Genomic DNA, 22,433 nt, shown 5'->3' with positions numbered 1-22,433 from the left:
TATGTTTGCTGCCTCTGCTGTAGAGTCCAGTTTTGTTTTGTCTGCAGATTCACAGACTCTTTCTTGGGAGGCTAAGGAAGGTCGGATGTTTGCCTTTGAGGTCATCTGTAGTTTCCTAATCAAGAATCACATCAGGCAGATGTTTTTAAGGAGGAAACCCAACAAGCTGGAGAGTGATCCCCATTTTCCAGAAACCAAGGTCAATCACCACAGGTAGAAACATGCCGTTTTCATAGTAGATGGCAACACATGACTATTTATAATGAAACGTATGACTATGAAAGAAGGAGATTGTTATACAGTTGCCTTTCAGAGATTTCAACTTACAACAGAACTCCAGCAACTTTTTTAGGTTAAGAAAGGGAACAAGATGGATTTGGTAGTCAGACTTTCTTGAATGCACATCACCGTCTCTGTCATGCATGTAATGGATCTCATGTCTACCACTGGTTTGTCTAATCCATTCTTGATTATGATACTAAATGAATAAATGGTGAGCGAATGAGTTTAGTTTTACGCCACACTCAGCAATATTCTATCTATATGGTGGTGGTCTGTAAATAATCGAGTCTGGACCTGACAATCCAGTGATCAACAGCATGAGCATCGATCTGCACAATTGGGAACCGATGACATGTGTCAACCAAGTCATCAAGCCTGACCACTCGATTAATCACCTCTTACGACAAGCATAGTCACCTTTTATGGCAAGGATATTGTTGAAAATTATTCTACCCCAGACCTTTACAGGATTGAAATGAATGTTTGAATGCAGATCATCCATCTATGTTGCATACTCCACAGGGACTAATGTAATTCAGTTTTAATGGATTATAGTGGATGAGTGAGATCAGTGTTATGCTGCTTTTAGCAATATTTAGCCTGTAAGTGGGTCATGGCACTTGGCAAGACCTTAATACTCTTGGTGATAGACAACATACCTTTGGTCTAGTAAAGTCATATTTGACGGTGGCACAATTTGCAAAGAGAACTGGTTCTTGAATATTTGTTTGTCATCGGAAATCTGGTTTGGGATGTATGCTCACATATCTCGAGTTGCTGAAAGAGCCAGGAACCAGTCGGTATCAGAGTAGTTCCTCACAAGACCTACAGGCCCTATTCCAGCAACTTTACAGCTGAGGGACATGATCAGAGGATCCTCGCGTAGCAAAGGGACACAACTACGAACTTCAACATCTTCATGACATTTGATTGAGTGAGTTTAGTTTTATGCAGCTTTAAGCAGTATTCCAGCAATATCACGTCAGGGGAGACCATAAGTGGACTTCACCCATAGTACCCATGTGGGGAATCAAAATCCAATGCACCAATATCAGGGGTTATATTCATGCCAAAATATAATGATTCTTCCAGTGACCGTGTATCTGGGACCGAGGAAGAAGGCAACATGGCCACCCCAGGACTCCAGGTCAGGACTGACAGCAGGCAGGAGTTTCCAAGCCTTTCTGTCATAGCAGCCCTGAGACTGCACAGCAAGACAGAGGGACAGGTCAGTGTGAGACTGCATAGGCCAATCCAGAGGGTGATTGCAAGGATGCACACCTACCCTTTTGTCCTGAAAGTTTATTAAATGACCATTGAAACTCTCTTGAGAACAGGTGAAAATAAAGTGTGCACCCTCCCTTTCAAAACATTTGGTCACATTTTCAACACCTTTGCATCATCTCTCACAGCTGTCATCCCTGACAGAATTCTGGAAGCATGATTGAATTATGCAGGTGAGCTACAGAACCTGAGGTAGTTTGTTTCTAAGCTGTCACAGGTTATCTCAAGGTTATCCCAATCTGTGGCTAAATTTCCATTTAAACATTGATGTGATGTTTGCATTAGTCTGCCGGCCTTTGTCTACTACTGCTAGTTTTACTGACATCAAGTAATGGAGAACTGACCTATACAGAGTTGCTTCCCTCAGCTGTCCCAGGCTCTGCTGTATCATTAAACAAAACTGTATTAAACACAAACCACACTACAACTCTGAATGAGTCTCTTGTTAATGTAAGTAATACAACCCTTAGTTAAAACATGCGGAGACATATCTGTTTTTTTTGTGTAAATTCTGGCATGTTTTGACATAACATTCAATAGTCATGTCTAACTAAAAATGACAACTTCATCCATTTTGTACCGGTATGCCTGGAATCCATGGACTCCACAAAGACACACCATGAATACCATTTGTTAAAAGTGCTATGCTTAAAATGAGGAATGATTTGATTCCAGTTTAGGCATGTTGCCTGAGACTTTGATTACTTTATATCTCATGCTCACTCTCTTATAGCAATACCTGAATTATGGATGGCTACTGAATATCTTACATACCGTGTATCTGTTGTAGATTCGGACTTCTGATGAGATCTCCCACAATTTCCCTTGTGCCCGAGATGGAGCTGGAGAGTAGGTTCATGATCATGGAAAAAACCTTGCCTTGTAGGGAGTCAGCCAGAATGGTGCAGAAGTTCCTGATGTCTGTTTTCAGAGATGTTTCTTCTGGAATTTAGGATTAGAATTGGACCCAAAGAGCCTAAACCTGCGATATGTTACAGTTGGTCAAGTCAGTGACTCAAGTGTCATCAAACCTTTTTTGGATTAGAATTTAGTCTTAATTTTAGTCACTGGTTTGGTAATACTCTCAATTAGTCAAGCCTTTTAAAACCATACATTATTCATGGTCAGTCTTCTGGAATATGATTTAGAATGAATTTAGTACAATCATATTACAGTGATACCTTTCACTTTCATATGATACCCTTCTCATCTTGATTTGAACTCACTGAGAAAGGAAAAAGGTAAAGAATGGGTTTTATGTGCCTTGGGTTTTACAGTTTGAGGTTACATCAAGGTCCTTGTTGGATAAAATTGGGCTGTGTCATATTTTGATTGAGAGAGGTATTGTAACAGAAAGAAATATCAAGTCGAAAATGAGGTTTCAAATTGATGAGAGGTTTCAAATCTGAGAAAGATATCTGATGAGATTGTGTCAAGTATAACATTGCTGTGTTTCTGGTTGCACAGGATTCTGTCAAGCCAATATCCAGAAAAGACACAAGCCAAATCACGAACCAAAGATTGTCCGAGTAGCAGCAGATTGTTTGTGACGATACTGTACCAGACCATGGAGTGTTTAGCTGACGGTCGTTGGGAGCTCCATAGAATTGCTCAACAGGTAAGGTGCTACCAAGGAAGAAGTGGACAAACACTGACCAGTGTTTTATGGTGATGTAATGTCCTGACAATATGTTCACAAGGAAGATATGACACTCTAATGCCCTACTGAAATTTGACAGGTTCTTCACAGATGAAAGCTGGTTCGTATCAGGACTGAAGTTACTGGAACAGTACTTAAAACAGAGTCAAATATCGGAGGATTTAATGTCTCCTATTTTCATGTGTTATCACAGGTCTTGAAAGACTGCTGTAGTATGGTGTCCACTATACAGTAGGGCTCCAGATCAGGGCTGTACCGGTGTATGTACGAACAAAATATATGCACTGAGGAAACAAATCAGAAAACCTAGCGGATATGCACCACAGCAATGGTGTAAGGTCTTAGATTCATTTACGGACGTATTTATTGCAAAAAGTATTGCTTTATTGTTTACTGACCTGTTTACACAAGAGTAGCAATGTTGTGGCGCATATATGAAATGGAAGGCGAGATTACTTACACGCCATTAAATTCCCTTTAGTAACTTTCACCTGTACTCATAATTTTTAACTTACCTTACCATAGGTCTTATGCATATTACCTCTAGCTTCGCTAAACGAGATCAGACAGTCGTTGATTCGCCATCCCCTCGATGGCTACCTCATGTAATCTACGAATGTAGTCACGGAAGTGACGTGATCTCTCCACTCGCGCGAGAGCGCAGAATCCAAAATTCACTTTTACCTTTAGCGTTCGTGCGAACGGACGTGTTGGTTTGCAGTTTTTTTTCCTACTGTGTGTAGTTTCAATAAAGTTGCTACTCCTTGGTAGGTATGGTTTGTATCCCCTCATTATGTATCAAAGTCAAGTCATACAAGCATTTAATGTGCTTACCTTGCTACCTCGTGTTGTTCTTTTCTCACTCAGGCTTGGCTTGGCCATGTCGGAGGTGAGAACGACATGGCGTCCATGAGGGTAGTTCATCTTGTTGGTGGTTTGCCCGTCATGTTTCTGCCCATGCTTGGTCATTTTCACTTGTGTTTTCGGTATTTAGCATACTTTTTTCTGCCATGAATTTCAGCGTAGCGAAGGCAGCCATTGTGGTTGTTATTTTTCGCTGCCCCGCACTTACGGGTGTGCCTATTTTTTACGTAGGGGTGCAACTACTTTCTACATTTTTATGTAGGGGGTTTTCCTCCTAGTATTGTATTAACATGTCGTCAAGTCGTGGTTTCTTGTCTGTTACAGTTCTGTGTATGACTCGACACTATTGTACTGTCTGCAAGGGGCAGAAATCAGCCAAGGACCCACATCCCTGGTGTCCGGATTGTGCGTCCGCTGTTTGTTCCATCGATAGTCGGTGCCTACACTGTCAAGCGTTATCTCTCACCGATTTCAAGACCTTTTTGGCGGTTCGGAGGAAACGTTTTACGCAACGTAAGAGAAGAATGTCGTCGCCAGCGTCTTCCTTGGGATCCTTACCTGACGACCAAGATCTACCACCACCTTCAATACCACTATCAACGCCGAGTGTGGAGCGCTCATCTATTACGCCGGCGCGCTCCTCTCCAGAGCCTACGCGTTCGGACGCCTTTGTAGATTTATCTCACCCGGATGCCTTATCCCATCCTGAAGTTCAGAGGCTTCTGCGATCTCTCTTGACGCCGGGCGCTGCTGTACTCCCTACCTCGGTATCTACACCTTTACCAACGACAGCGCCTAGACTTACGCCAGCGCCGTTGCCTGTACCAGCGCCTCTGCCTGTCCCGGCGCCACTGCCTGTCCCGGCGCCTTTGTTTACATCAGCACCGGTGTTTTCGTCAGCGCTTATTCCGACGCCAGCGCCTATTCCGACGCCAGCGCCTGTACCAACGCCAGCGCCAATATTGTTGCCGGACCCTGCTCCTATAACTACGTCTTATCGGATCCCCAGAGTGTCTCATACGCTGACTAAAGAAGAAATGTTACAGCGCCAGCTGGATGAAGATCGCGCTCGTCGTTTAGAGGCTGAGCGCTCCCGGCGCAGATCTCGTTCTAGGTCCCCGAAGGGTCGGCGCTCTCGTTCTCCACGCCGTAGCAGGCGCCGGCGCTCCCGGTCGGTTTCCCGCTCTCCAAGGCGCTCCTTAGAGGAAGACTCACGTACCAGAAGTAGACGTAGAGTGCGATCTCGGTCAAGATCACCACGACGTCTCTCTAGATCCCAGCGTTCGCGATCGCCGGAACCACTGCGGACTTCCGGCAAAGAATTTAACACTAAGAACTCTGCTTCCAACTCGAGTCAGCGACGAGAATCAACCTCTATTTCCTGGGAGGAACACGAGGAACAGTTCTTTTGCCCAGACTATGAGGAGGAACCTGGCAATGTTGGTGATAGTGATGGCACCTATCTTCCCTTAACTGCTGTCTTTGAGTGGATTGCCGACAGATTACCGGACTGTCCTTCCCCGTCTTCGGATTCAAACAACCCGGCGTCGATTCACTTGACTCCTGAGTTACTTATTCCACCACACCCTATGGTGGCGGATGCGATTACTTTGTTAGACTCGGACTTTGCGAAGTTATCCTTAAATCCGACCATCAAAGCGTCGAAGTCTAAGAAATCAGATTATAAAGTGCACAGTCTGGATTTTGCCGACAACGGGGCGGCGCTAGACGATTCAATTAAGAGGTTGTCAAGTTCAACTCCGTCATCTTACAGAGTTCAGGATTCAAAGTTAGCAGCTGTTGATACTGAACTGAAACGTATGCTTAAACCTATCTCGGCGCTTGCGTCAGCCACCTCCGCTGCAGCCTTGGATTTGTCAGAGGATAATGCCTCGAGGGTGGATCATTTAACTACCATTTTTGCTTGGCAAGGCAGAGTACTCCATGACCTACTTGGACACTTACGTGCGGCGCTAGCCATGACTACTACTATGCGCCGATCTGGATTTTTAGATGCTTGTTCTTGGCAAGAGGAATTTAAACGTCAACTTCTTCGTGCACCATTTACGTCTAAGTTCCTCTTTGATGAAAAGATACCGTCGGTGTATAAACAACATGCCGAACTTACTAACACGGAAGTGGCGCTGTCAACTTTCGAGGCCTTGGGCTCTGCATTTCGTGGCCGAGCCAGGGGTAATGCCAAGAAAAGATATGTACCCAGGAGAGAGTCGATCCGTTCCTCGTTTGGGAGGGGACGAGGTCGTACCAAAGACTCAGATGTCCAGCGCAAGCCTCAAGAACGTGGCAGGGATGCCCCAGCTACGTCCGGTCGAGGTAGGGGCAAGCGTCCCTACTCCGGCCGCTGAAGCCATGGACTACTACGACTGGGACCTCCCACCCCCAGTCGTACCAGTTCATCCGACCCCTGTAGGTGGGAGACTAGGGATCTTCTGGGCCAACTGGACATTCCTGGAAGACCCGTTTGTTTGCAAGATCCTGAGAGCCGGCTACAAGCTACCACTAGCCAGAGCTCCGCCGTTGACTACCACTCCCCTGTCACGAGGGTACTCAATAGATCAACAGGTACTTATCCTAGAAAACATCAACATTTTATTAACAAAACATGCTATAGAGATAGTGTCAGAACCCCATCTCTCCCCGGGGTTCTATTCACCCATCTTCCTGATACCCAAGAAAGGTTCCACCAAAATGCGGATGATTCACAACATGGCGACTTTCAACAACCTGTATTTAGCCGAGCCCCCGCATTTCCGAATGACATCACTGGATCAGATCCGAGCCAAATTGTCACCCGGAGCTTGGATGGCCAGCCTAGATTTACAGGATGCTTACCTGCACGTTCCTGTATTCCCACGCCACAGGAAGTTCCTGCGTTTCATATTCAACGGAGTACACTACCAGTGGCGAGTGCTGCCGTTTGGAATTTCTACGGCCCCGTGGCTTTTCACTCGGGTCACACTGCCTGTCACCCGGTTTCTGCACCTCCGGGGGATAGACTTCGATCCTTACATCGACGATTGTTTTCTAAATCACTGCAATCCTCAGTTGCTACGCAAACAACTGGACTTCTCCACACGCCTACTTCAACAGTTGGGATGGATTATCAATTTCGAGAAGTCGCAACTGAAACCAACGCAGGAGTTAACGTTCATTGGGGGGTTGTTCCTGACTCGGCTCAATCTAGTCAGGGTCCCTCCCGATCGATGGCACCCCTGCACCTGCATCAGTACCTCAGGTGGTGGACGGTAGAGTGGAACGTCTGCGCCGGTGTTTGTTTGACAAACTTCAACCACGACCACGAATTGTTTGTAGACGCATCCCTCTTGGGATGGGGTGCTCATTTGAACGGCCAGACAACCTCAGGGCTGTGGTCAGACGCCGAAAAGGAGTGGCATATCAACAGCCTGGAGATGCAAGCAGTCATCCTAGCGGTTCGCCACTGGCTACCGGTCCTAACAGACTCCAGACTCCTGGTAGCGTCCGACAATTCCACGGTCGTGTGGGTGATTCACAATCAGGGTACAACCAGGTCCAAACAACTTCTGGACCAGATGTTCCTGTTAGCAGATCTGGTAGACAGCAACGGCATCGTGATCGCGGCTCGTCACATTCCCGGCTGCAAAAACATTCTGGCAGACGCCCTGTCGCGCCCCGGCAAACCATCCCCGACGGAGTGGATGCTTCATCCGGACGCATTTCGCCAGATTTGCTGGCAACTCGGGAGACCACTGGTAGATCTTTTTGCCACCAGTTTCAATCACCAGTTACCAACGTACGTATCTCCCGTGCCGGATCCACAGGCGTGGGCAGTCGACGCGATGTCTCTATCATGGGAAGGACTGGACGCATATGCGTTCCCTCCTCCAATTCTTCTCTCGGATGTAATCGCCAAGATCAGACTGACGCAGAACCTCCGACTGCTTTTGGTCACACCTTGGTGGCCAGCCAGATCGTGGTTTCCCGATCTTCGACGGCTCGCCAGCGGAGACCCTTACAAACTTCCAGAGTGGTTGCATCTGCTTCGACATCCACACAGTCGACAGCTGCATCCGGATCCACGGCGATTCCATCTTCACGCATGGGTCATCTGCAGAGAGCAATAAAGGCTAAGGGCTACTCTGCGCACGTGGCGAACGTTATAGCTCGCGCGCATAGAGTTTCTACCCGTTCTTTATATGACGACAAATGGCGCTCTTTTGAGAATTTTTGCGCACGAAGATCTCAAGATCCCATGGCAGCATCTCCTCAGTTTGTGGCACAGTTCCTTCTCTACCTACGGAACTCTAGACATCTCAAAGGCAGTACCTTAGGCACCTATTTGTCAGCTTTGAATTCTGTCCTTGCTATCAAGTCAGATTCACAGATCTCCAAGATACCGGAACTTATTGCGCTTCTCAAAGCTTTCAAGCTGGAAGACCAGAAGACCAAGTTTCGTCCTCCAGCTTGGGATCTTAATGTTGTCCTTCAACATCTCAGAGGGCCGCCGTACGAGCCATTAGAAGAAGCCTCCTTTGAACATCTTTCCAAGAAGACGGTTTTCTTACTATCATTGGCAACAGCGGCTAGAGTCAGCGAGATCCATGCTCTTGACGTTACTCAGATCCGATTTGAACAGTCAAGACACGGACGTGCTCATTTGGGTTTGCTTTGGGATTTTGTGGCTAAGAACCAGCTTCCCGGGCAGCCTAACAGGTTATTCTCCATCCCTCCTTTGTCTACGATCTTGGGTCATCATGACTTGGAGGAGGAGCTGCTATGTCCAGTCAGGGCTCTCAGATGCTATATTAAAAGGTCAGCCTCTAGGAGACGATCCCGCAAAAGGTTATTCATTCCCTTTGCCGTGTCCTGCAAAGGTGAAGTAAACAGAAATACTATTGCCCTCTGGCTCAGATCGACTATCCTGGCGGCCTATGACGACAAGCACCTGCCTCATCCGGTAGCAAGTAACCCGCACGAGATCAGGGCCTTGGCGTCTACGATGGCCCTCCATCGGAACTGCACAGTACCGCAGATCATGGAGGGCTGTTTCTGGAGGTCATCAACTGTCTTCGCATCCCACTACTTGAGGGACTTGGCAGTTGAAGACGTGGAGGGATTACAGTCATTTGGTCCATTGGTGGTTGCTCAGCAACTTACCCGACCATCCGCCCATTAGGTAACTACACTTCTACTTACCTTTGGTCTTAAGATTAACCTCACCCCCAGGGTGCGTCGGTTTTTCTTTGGAGTTCTATTGGGTTGCTCTTTGTCCTGTTCCAGGTATTATCCTGAGACCGTTGACATTGGCTTTCCCGAGTTCTCCTGATGCATGTGCACTGTTTGCTGAGGGATGGTCCTCTGGAGTCCACACCACCATCCATCTGTCGAAGCCATATGCATAAGACCTATGGTAAGGTAAGTTAAAAATTTATTAAAATCTAAATATTTTAGATATTTAAATACTTACCTTACCATAGGGCGGTGACTCCCTCCCAACGCTGGATGCTCCTCCCCACTTTGGACTCTTCGGACCTTCCGGTTGACAGTAAAAGTGAATTTTGGATTCTGCGCTCTCGCGCGAGTGGAGAGATCACGTCACTTCCGTGACTACATTCGTAGATTACATGAGGTAGCCATCGAGGGGATGGCGAATCAACGACTGTCTGATCTCGTTTAGCGAAGCTAGAGGTAATATGCATAAGACCTATGGTAAGGTAAGTATTTAAATATCTAAAATATTTAGATTTTAATAAGATATTGGAAAAGTAAGGTGTAGGTACTCCTCATGTTGAAAATTATCTGGAGAACTGATACAGTGCAAACTGTGATGATTCGGGTTGGAACTGGTCTTCAACATCCCATGCTTATTGTAAGAGGTTACTAACGGGATCCGGTGGTTAGACTAACTGACTTGGGTGACACATGTCATCATACCCCAATGGCGTAGATTGATACTGATTGATCACGGGATTGTCTGGTCCTGACTCTAATATTTACAAACCGCCGCCATATGGGTGGAATAATGCTTACATTCAATTGGCACATTTTAAATGGACTTGCTATTATTTTGTTGAGTTTGAAGCATGTACTTTGTAGAGATATGACAGCTTATGTCCCACAGAGTGAATATGAAGGTCGAAACTTTGAAGTATGTCGGTGTATATTGCATAGAGACTCAAGTTTTTTGTTCCAGTTTTGTGATGTGAAAGCCATTTCTGGTGTCTCCCACTGTGATACTGCTTTAATATTGCTAAAAATGGCATAAAACTACATTCACTTATTTCAGTTTTATAGTGTACTCATGTATGTGTTTTATGCTCAGGTGTTGCCATGTTTGGCGGAAGTGATCCGGTGGTTTGACTGTGACTTGGTGCAGCACATCTGGGACAAGCACTTACGTATAGACACCAGTCTCGCGACGTACATGTGTGTGTTCTTATTGAAAGAGAGTCTCTATCACTGCATTCGACTGGAACCACTTCTTCAAAAATCCCTGGAGTCCGTCCAGGTAAGCAGTACTGAGCACATTTCAAACAAAATACCAACCATAAAGCCATTTCCAGGTAATGAATAGAGGTGTGACGATACAGAAAATTCACGATACGATGTGAGTTTCACTGTTATATCTTATCGGCAATATGGTAGCCGTATGGTAAATTACATAAGCTGCAGCAAAGCTCCTGTTTGGGTATAATCACAAACGATATCCTTCTGCAACTTCTTTTGATACAGTCAAACCCCGTTTACTCGGACCCCACATGTTCAGAAACCCCGCCTTCATTAATTGTACTTGCTTAACCCAGCCGCGGGCTTCCGGACCTAGACGTATTTTCAGATCATTCCCATAGATTTCCATTGAAAATGATTCAGTTATCCAATACCGTTTGCCGCATGACTTTATGATTTTATTCTTAATCTATCAGAACGCATTTGATGTGAATTGATTAATTAGCCATCAAAACACAAGGGACTTGGGTCACTCGGGTTGTTCATTAGGATTTGGCTTGTGTGAGAACATCTCATCAGTAACGAAAACACATGTTAAGTAGGATCAAGGTAAACTACACTGTAATTGTACTGTATATAACACTTATAAATCGACCCCTACTAGCTGTCGTGATGCAAGTTAAAAATAGCCTGCCACATGATCTAAGTCATGTGATCCTGTGCGGAAGTTTACTTTCTGCAGACAGCGTAAGTTCGACACGATGTTATATATTTTTAGGGCATTTGAAATTAACAAAAATACGCAATTGGCAAAATAGAGACTTTTTGTCATCTGTTTACGTTTTTCATCTAACTTACCACCTGAAGCTCCACACGCTACATGATTACGTCCGAGACAACCTAACAAATGGTAACCTGCGTTCCGCCGTCCATGTATTATTGGTACACTTATGTGTTATACTTTCACATAATTTTCACATTTTGCTTATTTGATCCAGTTAACTGGATGTCTCACTATCCGGACGATTTCTGAGTGAAACCAAAACATCCGGATTAACTCGGTTCGACTGTACTCATTGGGCCAGAGATCTATCATTCTTGTTACAGAAATGTTGCTCTTTTCCCCTCCTAGAATAGCTTACTGTGAAAGATGCTTGATGTTTGTAATGTCTGATACTGTGTTTTTAATGGCTGGTGTATTCTCCTGTTTGCACAGACTGTAGAGTTGACAGCATCTGTTAGAACCATACTAGAGTGTGTCAAGAGGAACACATCACAATATCTGCCTGTCGTTGACCTCCTGCTCAAGCGGCCATGTTATGACAGACTGTCCGTGACCTCTGCTGAGGTCATTGTCATGGCTCATCGACTGTTTGATATGGAGGCTGATCAGGTCAGTTGGCCATGTGATATTGCTGGATAGGCCACTAAATGTGTTCAAGTTTTTCTTCATATTGGTTGGACAGAGGTGATACCAAGTTTGGTTTGCCCCCATTTAATTATGTTTGCCTTCAGAAATGAACAAGAGTGGAATGAATGTTAAAGGGTTTGCTGTTCAAGCGGAAGACCCTAGTTCAGTGTGAAGCTAGTTTTATGGTGTCCCCGTGTGATATTGCTGGAATATTGCTTTTAGTGTTGTTAAACCAGGCCCAGTCAATCATAAATGGACATCAGTCAGTAGTATCGATGTGCAGGCACCTTTGTGTTGTTTAGAAGGGGTGCAAATGAGTGTAGGCCTGTGCTTTGTTTTAACCAGCATCTGCTAGTTCCAGTTATATGGTGCTAGCCCTTGGAGACAGATATACATGAAATCCCCCAGATGGAATAGATGTAATTCATCAAACATTCTTGAAACTTGAACAAGGAACGCTAATAGATACAACTGCATCTTTGGGAAGTCAATTTTACTGCTCTTTGTATATTATTCCACAGAGTTGTCCAAGCTGTTATGTGGTCTGCGGTGTTCATGAATGGTGTTTAAAAGTAACAGGACATTGGGTCCTTTAAGTCTCAGATGTCTGTCTGACCCAGTGAAATTTCACAAGACCCATAGAATAAAAATGAAACACACTATTCAGATATAAATTTTTTATAAATGGCATTGAAATGATTAACAAATGTAAAATCTGTAAACTGCAATCAAGTGTGATGTGTTGCATATGACTTATGACTTTATATCAGAGTCCCATAAATATATGCTCAGACACTGGGATTCCTTGGTATAGACTTCCATCAGACCATCAGCGAATCTCCCGTATCTGTCAGAGGGTCTTCTGCTATTCGTGAACCATGGGTCTGCCCGTAATGAAGTCATGGACAGCTTCAAACAGAAGCTGTCAGTAATGAATCTACATCATCACAGGACACATGTTCTGATCATAAATGTTTCAGAGGAAAATTCCCACTGTAATAGTGTTGTTGGATGGTAATATTTGATGTTATTTATGACAGAAACAGAGTCAGAGCTCATCTGTGCTGAGTTTCTGGAGAAGTGTGTTCATGTTCGCCCATCCTGGGAGTCGGATCACACGGCACATGGTCGAACCAGCACCCAGGCCGTTCATATCGCCTTATGAAGGATACCTCAGGTAAAAGAGGAAGGGGAATTTGTCATCTACTGTTGACTTGTTTACTATTACAAGTATGAATCAAGTTGTTTTTTTTGTTTACATGGAACACAGGATGACTTTGAATCTTGCCACAAGTTTCCACCTAATAATAATGAATACACAACGTTATTTGGAAAGTAGTGAAATGTAGCTCATGTTATATTTGGGATTACACTTTCTTAGTCTTGTCTTGTACTTTTGTTGGATTGAGTCCAATGCAGGATTTGACCTCACACTGTCATACAGGGGTGGTGGGGTAGCCTTGTGATTAAGGTGTTTGCATGTCATGCCGTCAACCAAGATTCGATACCCTACTTGGGTACAATGGGTTAAGCTCATTTCTGGTGTCCTTTGCTGTGATGAGCTTGATTATCGATAAAAGTGGCTTAAAAAAACTGACTCACTCCTGCATGCAGTGGCTGGGTGGGTTAGATTGCTGACTTTGTGTGATAGTGATTACATGGAGGAAATAGTAAATAAAGTACCAGCAGGCACCTTAAAATTTAATAATACCACTTTCGTGTATTTATTCCGACCAACTATTTAAAGATATCTGATATCTGTCAACAGTTGCTGCTTGGTGAAGCCAGAGGGAGACAGTCAGTGTGCTCGACAGGTAATACCATCTTGACGAGGTTGTGTGAATGGAAGTTGGCAATGTACCAGATCCTCATAAGTCACAACCTTTTGATGTTTTGTTGACGACCTCTTGACATTTGTCTCTTTCCTATATTGCCTCATCACAATTTAAACCAGCAAGGAATGCACACATGATGTTCCTACAACTTGTAACACTGACGTCACTTTTCACTATTTACATACATTGACTGGAAGCTTGTGTGATATTGTTTTGTAGGTTGAGAAGGTGTTTGTGAAGACTGTGTGCTGTCACCTTCAGTATTACCTGAGTTGTCTCCCTTGGACAACAGTAGCAGGTTATCTCCCCCTGGTCATGTACAACAGTGGACTCATTGTTGATGATACTCGTATCTGCAAAGCTCTTTTACGATGGTGAGTCTCAGTTGTGTTTAGATGTTTAGATGTTGGTTTATTACATATTCCTCTTTTCTAAATTATGGAGTGAGACAATGATGTCTTAAAACTACTGGGAAAACTATGCTCCAAGATGAAAACTGTTCACTGGACATGCTGCATGTTTCTGAAACTATAAATTTTGAGTTAAATGTGTTTGCATCTCTCTTTTAATGAAAACTATGTATTTATTGAAATGATGATTGAGTATTCAGTGTGCAAAAGTCACAGTCCCTTGGCACATAAAATGATCAAATTGTGGAACATTACTTATTTTTGTCAATGAGTTCTAGAGTGGTAAAATATTTGATCCCAAGTATTTTATAAACGTATTACAAAACCACTGTTTATATTTGTCTGTGATGTGAGCTGCCAAATGTATGTTTGGGTTGATAACTCAATGTGATGAATTCTGTTCTTATCAGTTGACACATTTACATGACAAAAGTATCTACTTTCATCATTTTAGTAAATAGGTTAAAGTAATATTTTGTAACTGACTAACTTCTAATCTTGGTGTTCCTGATCTTCAGTGTCAGCAGTCAGAGCTCTCGTGTTGTGTGTAACCTTTTGAGGGAAGAGTCGTCTGAACGCCAGTTCTGCCTCAAGTGTATCTACTACTCTCTGAGAGAGGCTTCTGGTATAGTGACTATGAAGGTGAGAGACAGGTATACCATCAGTATCTACTTCTGTCTGAGGGAGGCTGCTGGTATGGAGGCCATGAAGGTGGGAGACACATAGGTCATCAGTATCTACTACTGTCTGAGAGAGGCTGTTGGTATGGTGGCCATGAAGGTTAGAGACACATAGTTCATCAGTATATCTACTGCTGTCTGAGAGAGGCTGTTGGTATGGTGGCCATGAAGGTGAGAGACACATAGTTCATCAGTATATCTACTGCTGTCTGAGAGAGGCTGTTGGTATGGTGGCCATGAAGGTTAGAGACACATAGTTCATCAGTATCTACTACTGTCTGAGAGAGGCTGTTGGTATGGTGGCCATGAAGGTTAGAGACACATAGTTCATCAGTATATCTACTGCTGTCTGAGAGAGGCTGTTGGTATGGTGGCCATGAAGGTGAAAGACACATAGTTCATCAGTATATCTACTGCTGTCTGAGAGAGGCTGTTGGTATGGTGGCCATGAAGGTGAGAGACACATAGTTCATCAGTATATCTACTGCTGTCTGAGAGAGGCTGTTGGTATGGTGGCCATGAAGGTTAGAGACACATAGTTCATCAGTATCTACTACTGTCTGAGAGAGGCTGTTGGTATGGTGGCCATGAAGGTTAGAGACACATAGTTCATCAGTATATCTACTGCTGTCTGAGAGAGGCTGTTGGTATGGTGGCCATGAAGGTTAGAGACACATAGTTCATCAGTATATCTACTGCTGTCTGAGAGAGGCTGTTGGTATGGTGGCCATGAAGGTGAAAGACACATAGTTCATCAGTATCTACTACTGTCTGAGAGAGGCTGTTGGTATGGTGGCCATGAAGGTTAGAGACACATAGTTCATCAGTATATCTACTGCTGTCTGAGAGAGGCTGTTGGTATGGTGGCCATGAAGGTTAGAGACACATAGTTCATCAGTATCTACTACTGTCTGAGAGAGGCTGTTGGTATGGTGGCCATGAAGGTGAAAGACACATAGTTCATCAGTATATCTACTGCTGTCTGAGAGAGGCTGTTGGTATGGTGGCCATGAAGGTGAAAGACACATAGGTCATCAGTATCTACTACTGTCTGAGAGAGGCTGTTGGTATGGTGGCCATGAAGGTGAGAGACACATAGTTCATCAGTATATCTACTGCTGTCTGAGAGAGGCTGTTGGTATGGTGGCCATGAAGGTGAGAGACACATAGTTCATCAGTATATCTACTGCTGTCTGAGAGAGGCTGTTGGTATGGTGGCCATGAAGGTGAAAGACACATAGGTCATCAGTATCTACTACTGTCTGAGAGAGGCTGTTGGTATGGTGGCCATGAAGGTGAGAGACACATAGTTCATCAGTATATCTACTGCTGTCTGAGAGAGGCTGTTGGTATGGTGGCCATGAAGGTGAGAGACACATAGTTCATCAGTATATCTACTGCTGTCTGAGAGAGGCTGTTGGTATGGTGGCCATGAAGGTGAAAGACACATAGGTCATCAGTATCTACTACTGTCTGAGAGAGGCTGTTGGTATGGTGGCCATGAAGGTTAGAGACACATAGTTCATCAGTATATCTACTGCTGTCTGAGAGAGGCTGTTGGTATGGTGGCCATGAAGGTGAAAGACACATAGGTCATCAGTATCTACTACTGTCTGAGAGAGGCTGTTGGTATGGTGGCCATGAAGGTGAGAGGCACATAGTTCATCAGTATATCTACTGCTGTCTGAGAGAGGCTGTTGGTATGGTGGCCATGAAGGTTAGAGACACATAGTTCATCAGTATATCTACTGCTGTCTGAGAGAGGCTGTTGGTATGGTGGCCATGAAGGTGAAAGACACATAGTTCATCAGTATCTACTACTGTCTGAGAGAGGCTGTTGGTATGGTGGCCATGAAGGTTAGAGACACATAGTTCATCAGTATCTACTACTGTCTGAGAGAGGCTGTTGGTATGGTGGCCATGAAGGTTAGAGACACATAGTTCATCAGTATATCTACTGCTGTCTGAGAGAGGCTGTTGGTATGGTGGCCATGAAGGTGAAAGACACATAGTTCATCAGTATCTACTACTGTCTGAGAGAGGCTGTTGGTATGGTGGCCATGAAGGTGAGAGACACATAGTTCATCAGTATATCTACTGCTGTCTGAGAGAGGCTGTTGGTATGGTGGCCATGAAGGTGAAAGACACATAGTTCATCAGTATCTACTACTGTCTGAGAGAGGCTGTTGGTATGGTGGCCATGAAGGTGAGAGACACATAGTTCATCAGTATATCTACTGCTGTCTGAGAGAGGCTGTTGGTATGGTGGCCATGAAGGTGAAAGACACATAGGTCATCAGTATCTACTACTGTCTGAGAGAGGCTGTTGGTATGGTGGCCATGAACGTGAGAGACACATAGTTCATCAGTATATCTACTGCTGTCTGAGAGAGGCTGTTGGTATGGTGGCCATGAAGGTTAGAGACACATAGTTCATCAGTATCTACTACTGTCTGAGAGAGGCTGTTGGTATGGTGGCCATGAAGGTGAAAGACACATAGGTCATCAGTATCTACTACTGTCTGAGAGAGGCTGTTGGTATGGTGGCCATGAAGGTGAAAGACACATAGGTCATCAGTATCTACTACTGTCTGAGAGAGGCTGTTGGTATGGTGGCCATGAAGGTGAGAGACACATAGTTCATCAGTATATCTACTGCTGTCTGAGAGAGGCTGTTGGTATGGTGGCCATGAAGGTGAAAGACACATAGTTCATCAGTATATCTACTGCTGTCTGAGAGAGGCTGTTGGTATGGTGGCCATGAAGGTGAAAGACACATAGTTCATCAGTATCTACTACTGTCTGAGAGAGGCTGTTGGTATGGTGGCCATGAAGGTGAGAGACACATAGGTCATCAGTATCTACTACTGTCTGAGAGAGGCTGTTGGTATGGTGGCCATGAAGGTTAGAGACACATAGTTCATCAGTATATCTACTGCTGTCTGAGAGAGGCTGTTGGTATGGTGGCCATGAAGGTGAGAGACACATAGTTCATCAGTATATCTACTGCTGTCTGAGAGAGGCTGTTGGTATGGTGGCCATGAAGGTTAGAGACACATAGTTCATCAGTATATCTACTGCTGTCTGAGAGAGGCTGTTGGTATGGTGGCCATGAAGGTGAAAGACACATAGTTCATCAGTATATCTACTGCTGTCTGAGAGAGGCTGTTGGTATGGTGGCCATGAAGGTGAAAGACACATAGTTCATCAGTATCTACTACTGTCTGAGAGAGGCTGTTGGTATGGTGGCCATGAAGGTTAGAGACACATAGTTCATCAGTATATCTACTGCTGTCTGAGAGAGGCTGTTGGTATGGTGGCCATGAAGGTGAAAGACACATAGTTCATCAGTATATCTACTGCTGTCTGAGAGAGGCTGTTGGTATGGTGGCCATGAAGGTGAAAGACACATAGTTCATCAGTATCTACTACTGTCTGAGAGAGGCTGTTGGTATGGTGGCCATGAAGGTGAAAGACACATAGTTCATCAGTATCTACTACTGTCTGAGAGAGGCTGTTGGTATGGTGGCCATGAAGGTTAGAGACACATAGTTCATCAGTATATCTACTGCTGTCAGAGAGAGGCTGTTGGTATGGTGGCCATGAAGGTTAGAGACACATAGTTCATCAGTATATCTACTGCTGTCTGAGAGAGGCTGTTGGTATGGTGGCCATGAAGGTGAAAGACACATAGTTCATCAGTATCTACTACTGTCTGAGAGAGGCTGTTGGTATGGTGGCCATGAAGGTTAGAGACACATAGTTCATCAGTATATCTACTGCTGTCTGAGAGAGGCTGTTGGTATGGTGGCCATGAAGGTTAGAGACACATAGTTCATCAGTATCTACTACTGTCTGAGAGAGGCTGTTGGTATGGTGGCCATGAAGGTGAAAGACACATAGTTCATCAGTATATCTACTGCTGTCTGAGAGAGGCTGTTGGTATGGTGGCCATGAAGGTGAAAGACACATAGGTCATCAGTATCTACTACTGTCTGAGAGAGGCTGTTGGTATGGTGGCCATGAAGGTGAAAGACACATAGTTCATCAGTATATCTACTGCTGTCTGAGAGAGGCTGTTGGTATGGTGGCCATGAAGGTGAGAGACACATAGTTCATCAGTATATCTACTGCTGTCTGAGAGAGGCTGTTGGTATGGTGGCCATGAAGGTGAAAGACACATAGGTCATCAGTATCTACTACTGTCTGAGAGAGGCTGTTGGTATGGTGGCCATGAAGGTGAGAGACACATAGTTCATCAGTATATCTACTGCTGTCTGAGAGAGGCTGTTGGTATGGTGGCCATGAAGGTGAGAGACACATAGTTCATCAGTATATCTACTGCTGTCTGAGAGAGGCTGTTGGTATGGTGGCCATGAAGGTGAAAGACACATAGGTCATCAGTATCTACTACTGTCTGAGAGAGGCTGTTGGTATGGTGGCCATGAAGGTTAGAGACACATAGTTCATCAGTATATCTACTGCTGTCTGAGAGAGGCTGTTGGTATGGTGGCCATGAAGGTGAAAGACACATAGGTCATCAGTATCTACTACTGTCTGAGAGAGGCTGTTGGTATGGTGGCCATGAAGGTGAGAGGCACATAGTTCATCAGTATATCTACTGCTGTCTGAGAGAGGCTGTTGGTATGGTGGCCATGAAGGTTAGAGACACATAGTTCATCAGTATATCTACTGCTGTCTGAGAGAGGCTGTTGGTATGGTGGCCATGAAGGTGAAAGACACATAGTTCATCAGTATCTACTACTGTCTGAGAGAGGCTGTTGGTATGGTGGCCATGAAGGTTAGAGACACATAGTTCATCAGTATCTACTACTGTCTGAGAGAGGCTGTTGGTATGGTGGCCATGAAGGTTAGAGACACATAGTTCATCAGTATATCTACTGCTGTCTGAGAGAGGCTGTTGGTATGGTGGCCATGAAGGTTAGAGACACATAGTTCATCAGTATCTACTACTGTCTGAGAGAGGCTGTTGGTATGGTGGCCATGAAGGTGAGAGACACATAGTTCATCAGTATATCTACTGCTGTCTGAGAGAGGCTGTTGGTATGGTGGCCATGAAGGTGAAAGACACATAGTTCATCAGTATCTACTACTGTCTGAGAGAGGCTGTTGGTATGGTGGCCATGAAGGTGAGAGACACATAGTTCATCAGTATATCTACTGCTGTCTGAGAGAGGCTGTTGGTATGGTGGCCATGAAGGTGAAAGACACATAGGTCATCAGTATCTACTACTGTCTGAGAGAGGCTGTTGGTATGGTGGCCATGAACGTGAGAGACACATAGTTCATCAGTATATCTACTGCTGTCTGAGAGAGGCTGTTGGTATGGTGGCCATGAAGGTTAGAGACACATAGTTCATCAGTATCTACTACTGTCTGAGAGAGGCTGTTGGTATGGTGGCCATGAAGGTGAAAGACACATAGGTCATCAGTATCTACTACTGTCTGAGAGAGGCTGTTGGTATGGTGGCCATGAAGGTGAAAGACACATAGGTCATCAGTATCTACTACTGTCTGAGAGAGGCTGTTGGTATGGTGGCCATGAAGGTGAGAGACACATAGTTCATCAGTATATCTACTGCTGTCTGAGAGAGGCTGTTGGTATGGTGGCCATGAAGGTGAAAGACACATAGTTCATCAGTATATCTACTGCTGTCTGAGAGAGGCTGTTGGTATGGTGGCCATGAAGGTGAAAGACACATAGTTCATCAGTATCTACTACTGTCTGAGAGAGGCTGTTGGTATGGTGGCCATGAAGGTTAGAGACACATAGGTCATCAGTATCTACTACTGTCTGAGAGAGGCTGTTGGTATGGTGGCCATGAAGGTTAGAGACACATAGTTCATCAGTATATCTACTGCTGTCTGAGAGAGGCTGTTGGTATGGTGGCCATGAAGGTGAGAGACACATAGTTCATCAGTATATCTACTGCTGTCTGAGAGAGGCTGTTGGTATGGTGGCCATGAAGGTTAGAGACACATAGTTCATCAGTATATCTACTGCTGTCTGAGAGAGGCTGTTGGTATGGTGGCCATGAAGGTGAAAGACACATAGTTCATCAGTATATGTACTGCTGTCTGAGAGAGGCTGTTGGTATGGTGGCCATGAAGGTGAAAGACACATAGTTCATCAGTATCTACTACTGTCTGAGAGAGGCTGTTGGTATGGTGGCCATGAAGGTGAAAGACACATAGTTCATCAGTATCTACTACTGTCTGAGAGAGGCTGTTGGTATGGTGGCCATGAAGGTTAGAGACACATAGTTCATCAGTATATCTACTGCTGTCTGAGAGAGGCTGTTGGTATGGTGGCCATGAAGGTTAGAGACACATAGTTCATCAGTATATCTACTGCTGTCTGAGAGAGGCTGTTGGTATGGTGGCCATGAAGGTGAAAGACACATAGGTCATCAGTATCTACTACTGTCTGAGAGAGGCTGTTGGTATGGTGGCCATGAAGGTGAGAGACACATAGTTCATCAGTATATCTACTGCTGTCTGAGAGAGGCTGTTGGTATGGTGGCCATGAAGGTGAAAGACACATAGGTCATCAGTATCTACTACTGTCTGAGAGAGGCTGTTGGTATGGTGGCCATGAAGGTGAGAGACACATAGTTCATCAGCATATCTACTGCTGTCTGAGAGAGGCTGTTGGTATGGTGGCCATGAAGGTGAAAGACACATAGTTCATCAGTATCTACTACTGTCTGAGAGAGGCTGTTGGTATGGTGGCCATGAAGGTTAGAGACACATAGTTCATCAGTATATCTACTGCTGTCTGAGAGAGGCTGTTGGTATGGTGGCCATGAAGGTGAGAGACACATAGTTCATCAGTATATCTACTGCTGTCTGAGAGAGGCTGTTGGTATGGTGGCCATGAAGGTGAAAGACACATAGTTCATCAGTATCTACTACTGTCTGAGAGAGGCTGTTGGTATGGTGGCCATGAAGGTTAGAGACACATAGTTCATCAGTATATCTACTGCTGTCTGAGAGAGGCTGTTGGTATGGTGGCCATGAAGGTTAGAGACACATAGTTCATCAGTATATCTACTGCTGTCTGAGAGAGGCTGTTGGTATGGTGGCCATGAAGGTGAAAGACACATAGGTCATCAGTATCTACTACTGTCTGAGAGAGGCTGTTGGTATGGTGGCCATGAAGGTGAGAGACACATAGTTCATCAGTATCTACTACTGTCTGAGAGAGGCTGTTGGTATGGTGGCCATGAAGGTGAGAGACACATAGTTCATCAGTATCTACTACTGTCTGAGAGAGGCTGTTGGTATGGTGGCCATGAAGGTGAGAGACACATAGTTCATCAGTATCTACTACTGTCTGAGAGAGGCTGTCTATATTTTATTTCAGATGTATTAAAAGTTACTAAGAGTTGACACAAGACAGAAAGAGTTACTTTCAAGGATGGAAATTACCTATTGCCTGACGTCCCAGTCCAGTTTTTGATTTTCTGTTTCACAAGCAGATTTGTACATCATGCTGTACTGATGTCTAGTTGACTTTCCAGTGTTTCAGAAATCAAC

General features: G+C 44.7%; 2 protein-coding genes across 2 annotated transcripts in view; both read left to right on the top strand.

Moving 5' to 3' along the window:
* LOC137257721 (protein MTSS 1-like) overlaps positions 1-22,433 on the top strand; it is a 288,334-nt gene that overhangs the window by 157,996 nt on the left and 107,905 nt on the right. The window lies entirely within an intron of this gene.
* Positions 1-22,433, top strand: part of LOC137258581 (uncharacterized) — a 41,362-nt gene that overhangs the window by 12,339 nt on the left and 6,590 nt on the right. Inside the window, exons 12-21 of the mRNA XM_067796290.1 lie at positions 48-213; positions 1,375-1,510; positions 2,357-2,415; positions 3,034-3,184; positions 10,413-10,598; positions 11,754-11,930; positions 12,989-13,125; positions 13,717-13,762; positions 14,003-14,157; positions 14,712-14,835. Coding sequence (XP_067652391.1) covers positions 48-213; positions 1,375-1,510; positions 2,357-2,415; positions 3,034-3,184; positions 10,413-10,598; positions 11,754-11,930; positions 12,989-13,125; positions 13,717-13,762; positions 14,003-14,157; positions 14,712-14,835 — 1,337 coding nt within the window. The remainder of the gene's footprint in view (positions 1-47; positions 214-1,374; positions 1,511-2,356; positions 2,416-3,033; positions 3,185-10,412; positions 10,599-11,753; positions 11,931-12,988; positions 13,126-13,716; positions 13,763-14,002; positions 14,158-14,711; positions 14,836-22,433) is intronic.

This window comes from Haliotis asinina, chromosome 12 (genome assembly GCF_037392515.1).
Source record: "Haliotis asinina isolate JCU_RB_2024 chromosome 12, JCU_Hal_asi_v2, whole genome shotgun sequence".
Taxonomy (NCBI): Eukaryota; Metazoa; Mollusca; class Gastropoda; order Lepetellida; family Haliotidae; genus Haliotis; species Haliotis asinina.
Note: the sequence above shows the minus strand (reverse complement) of the source record. Positions and strands in the feature narration are given on the sequence as shown.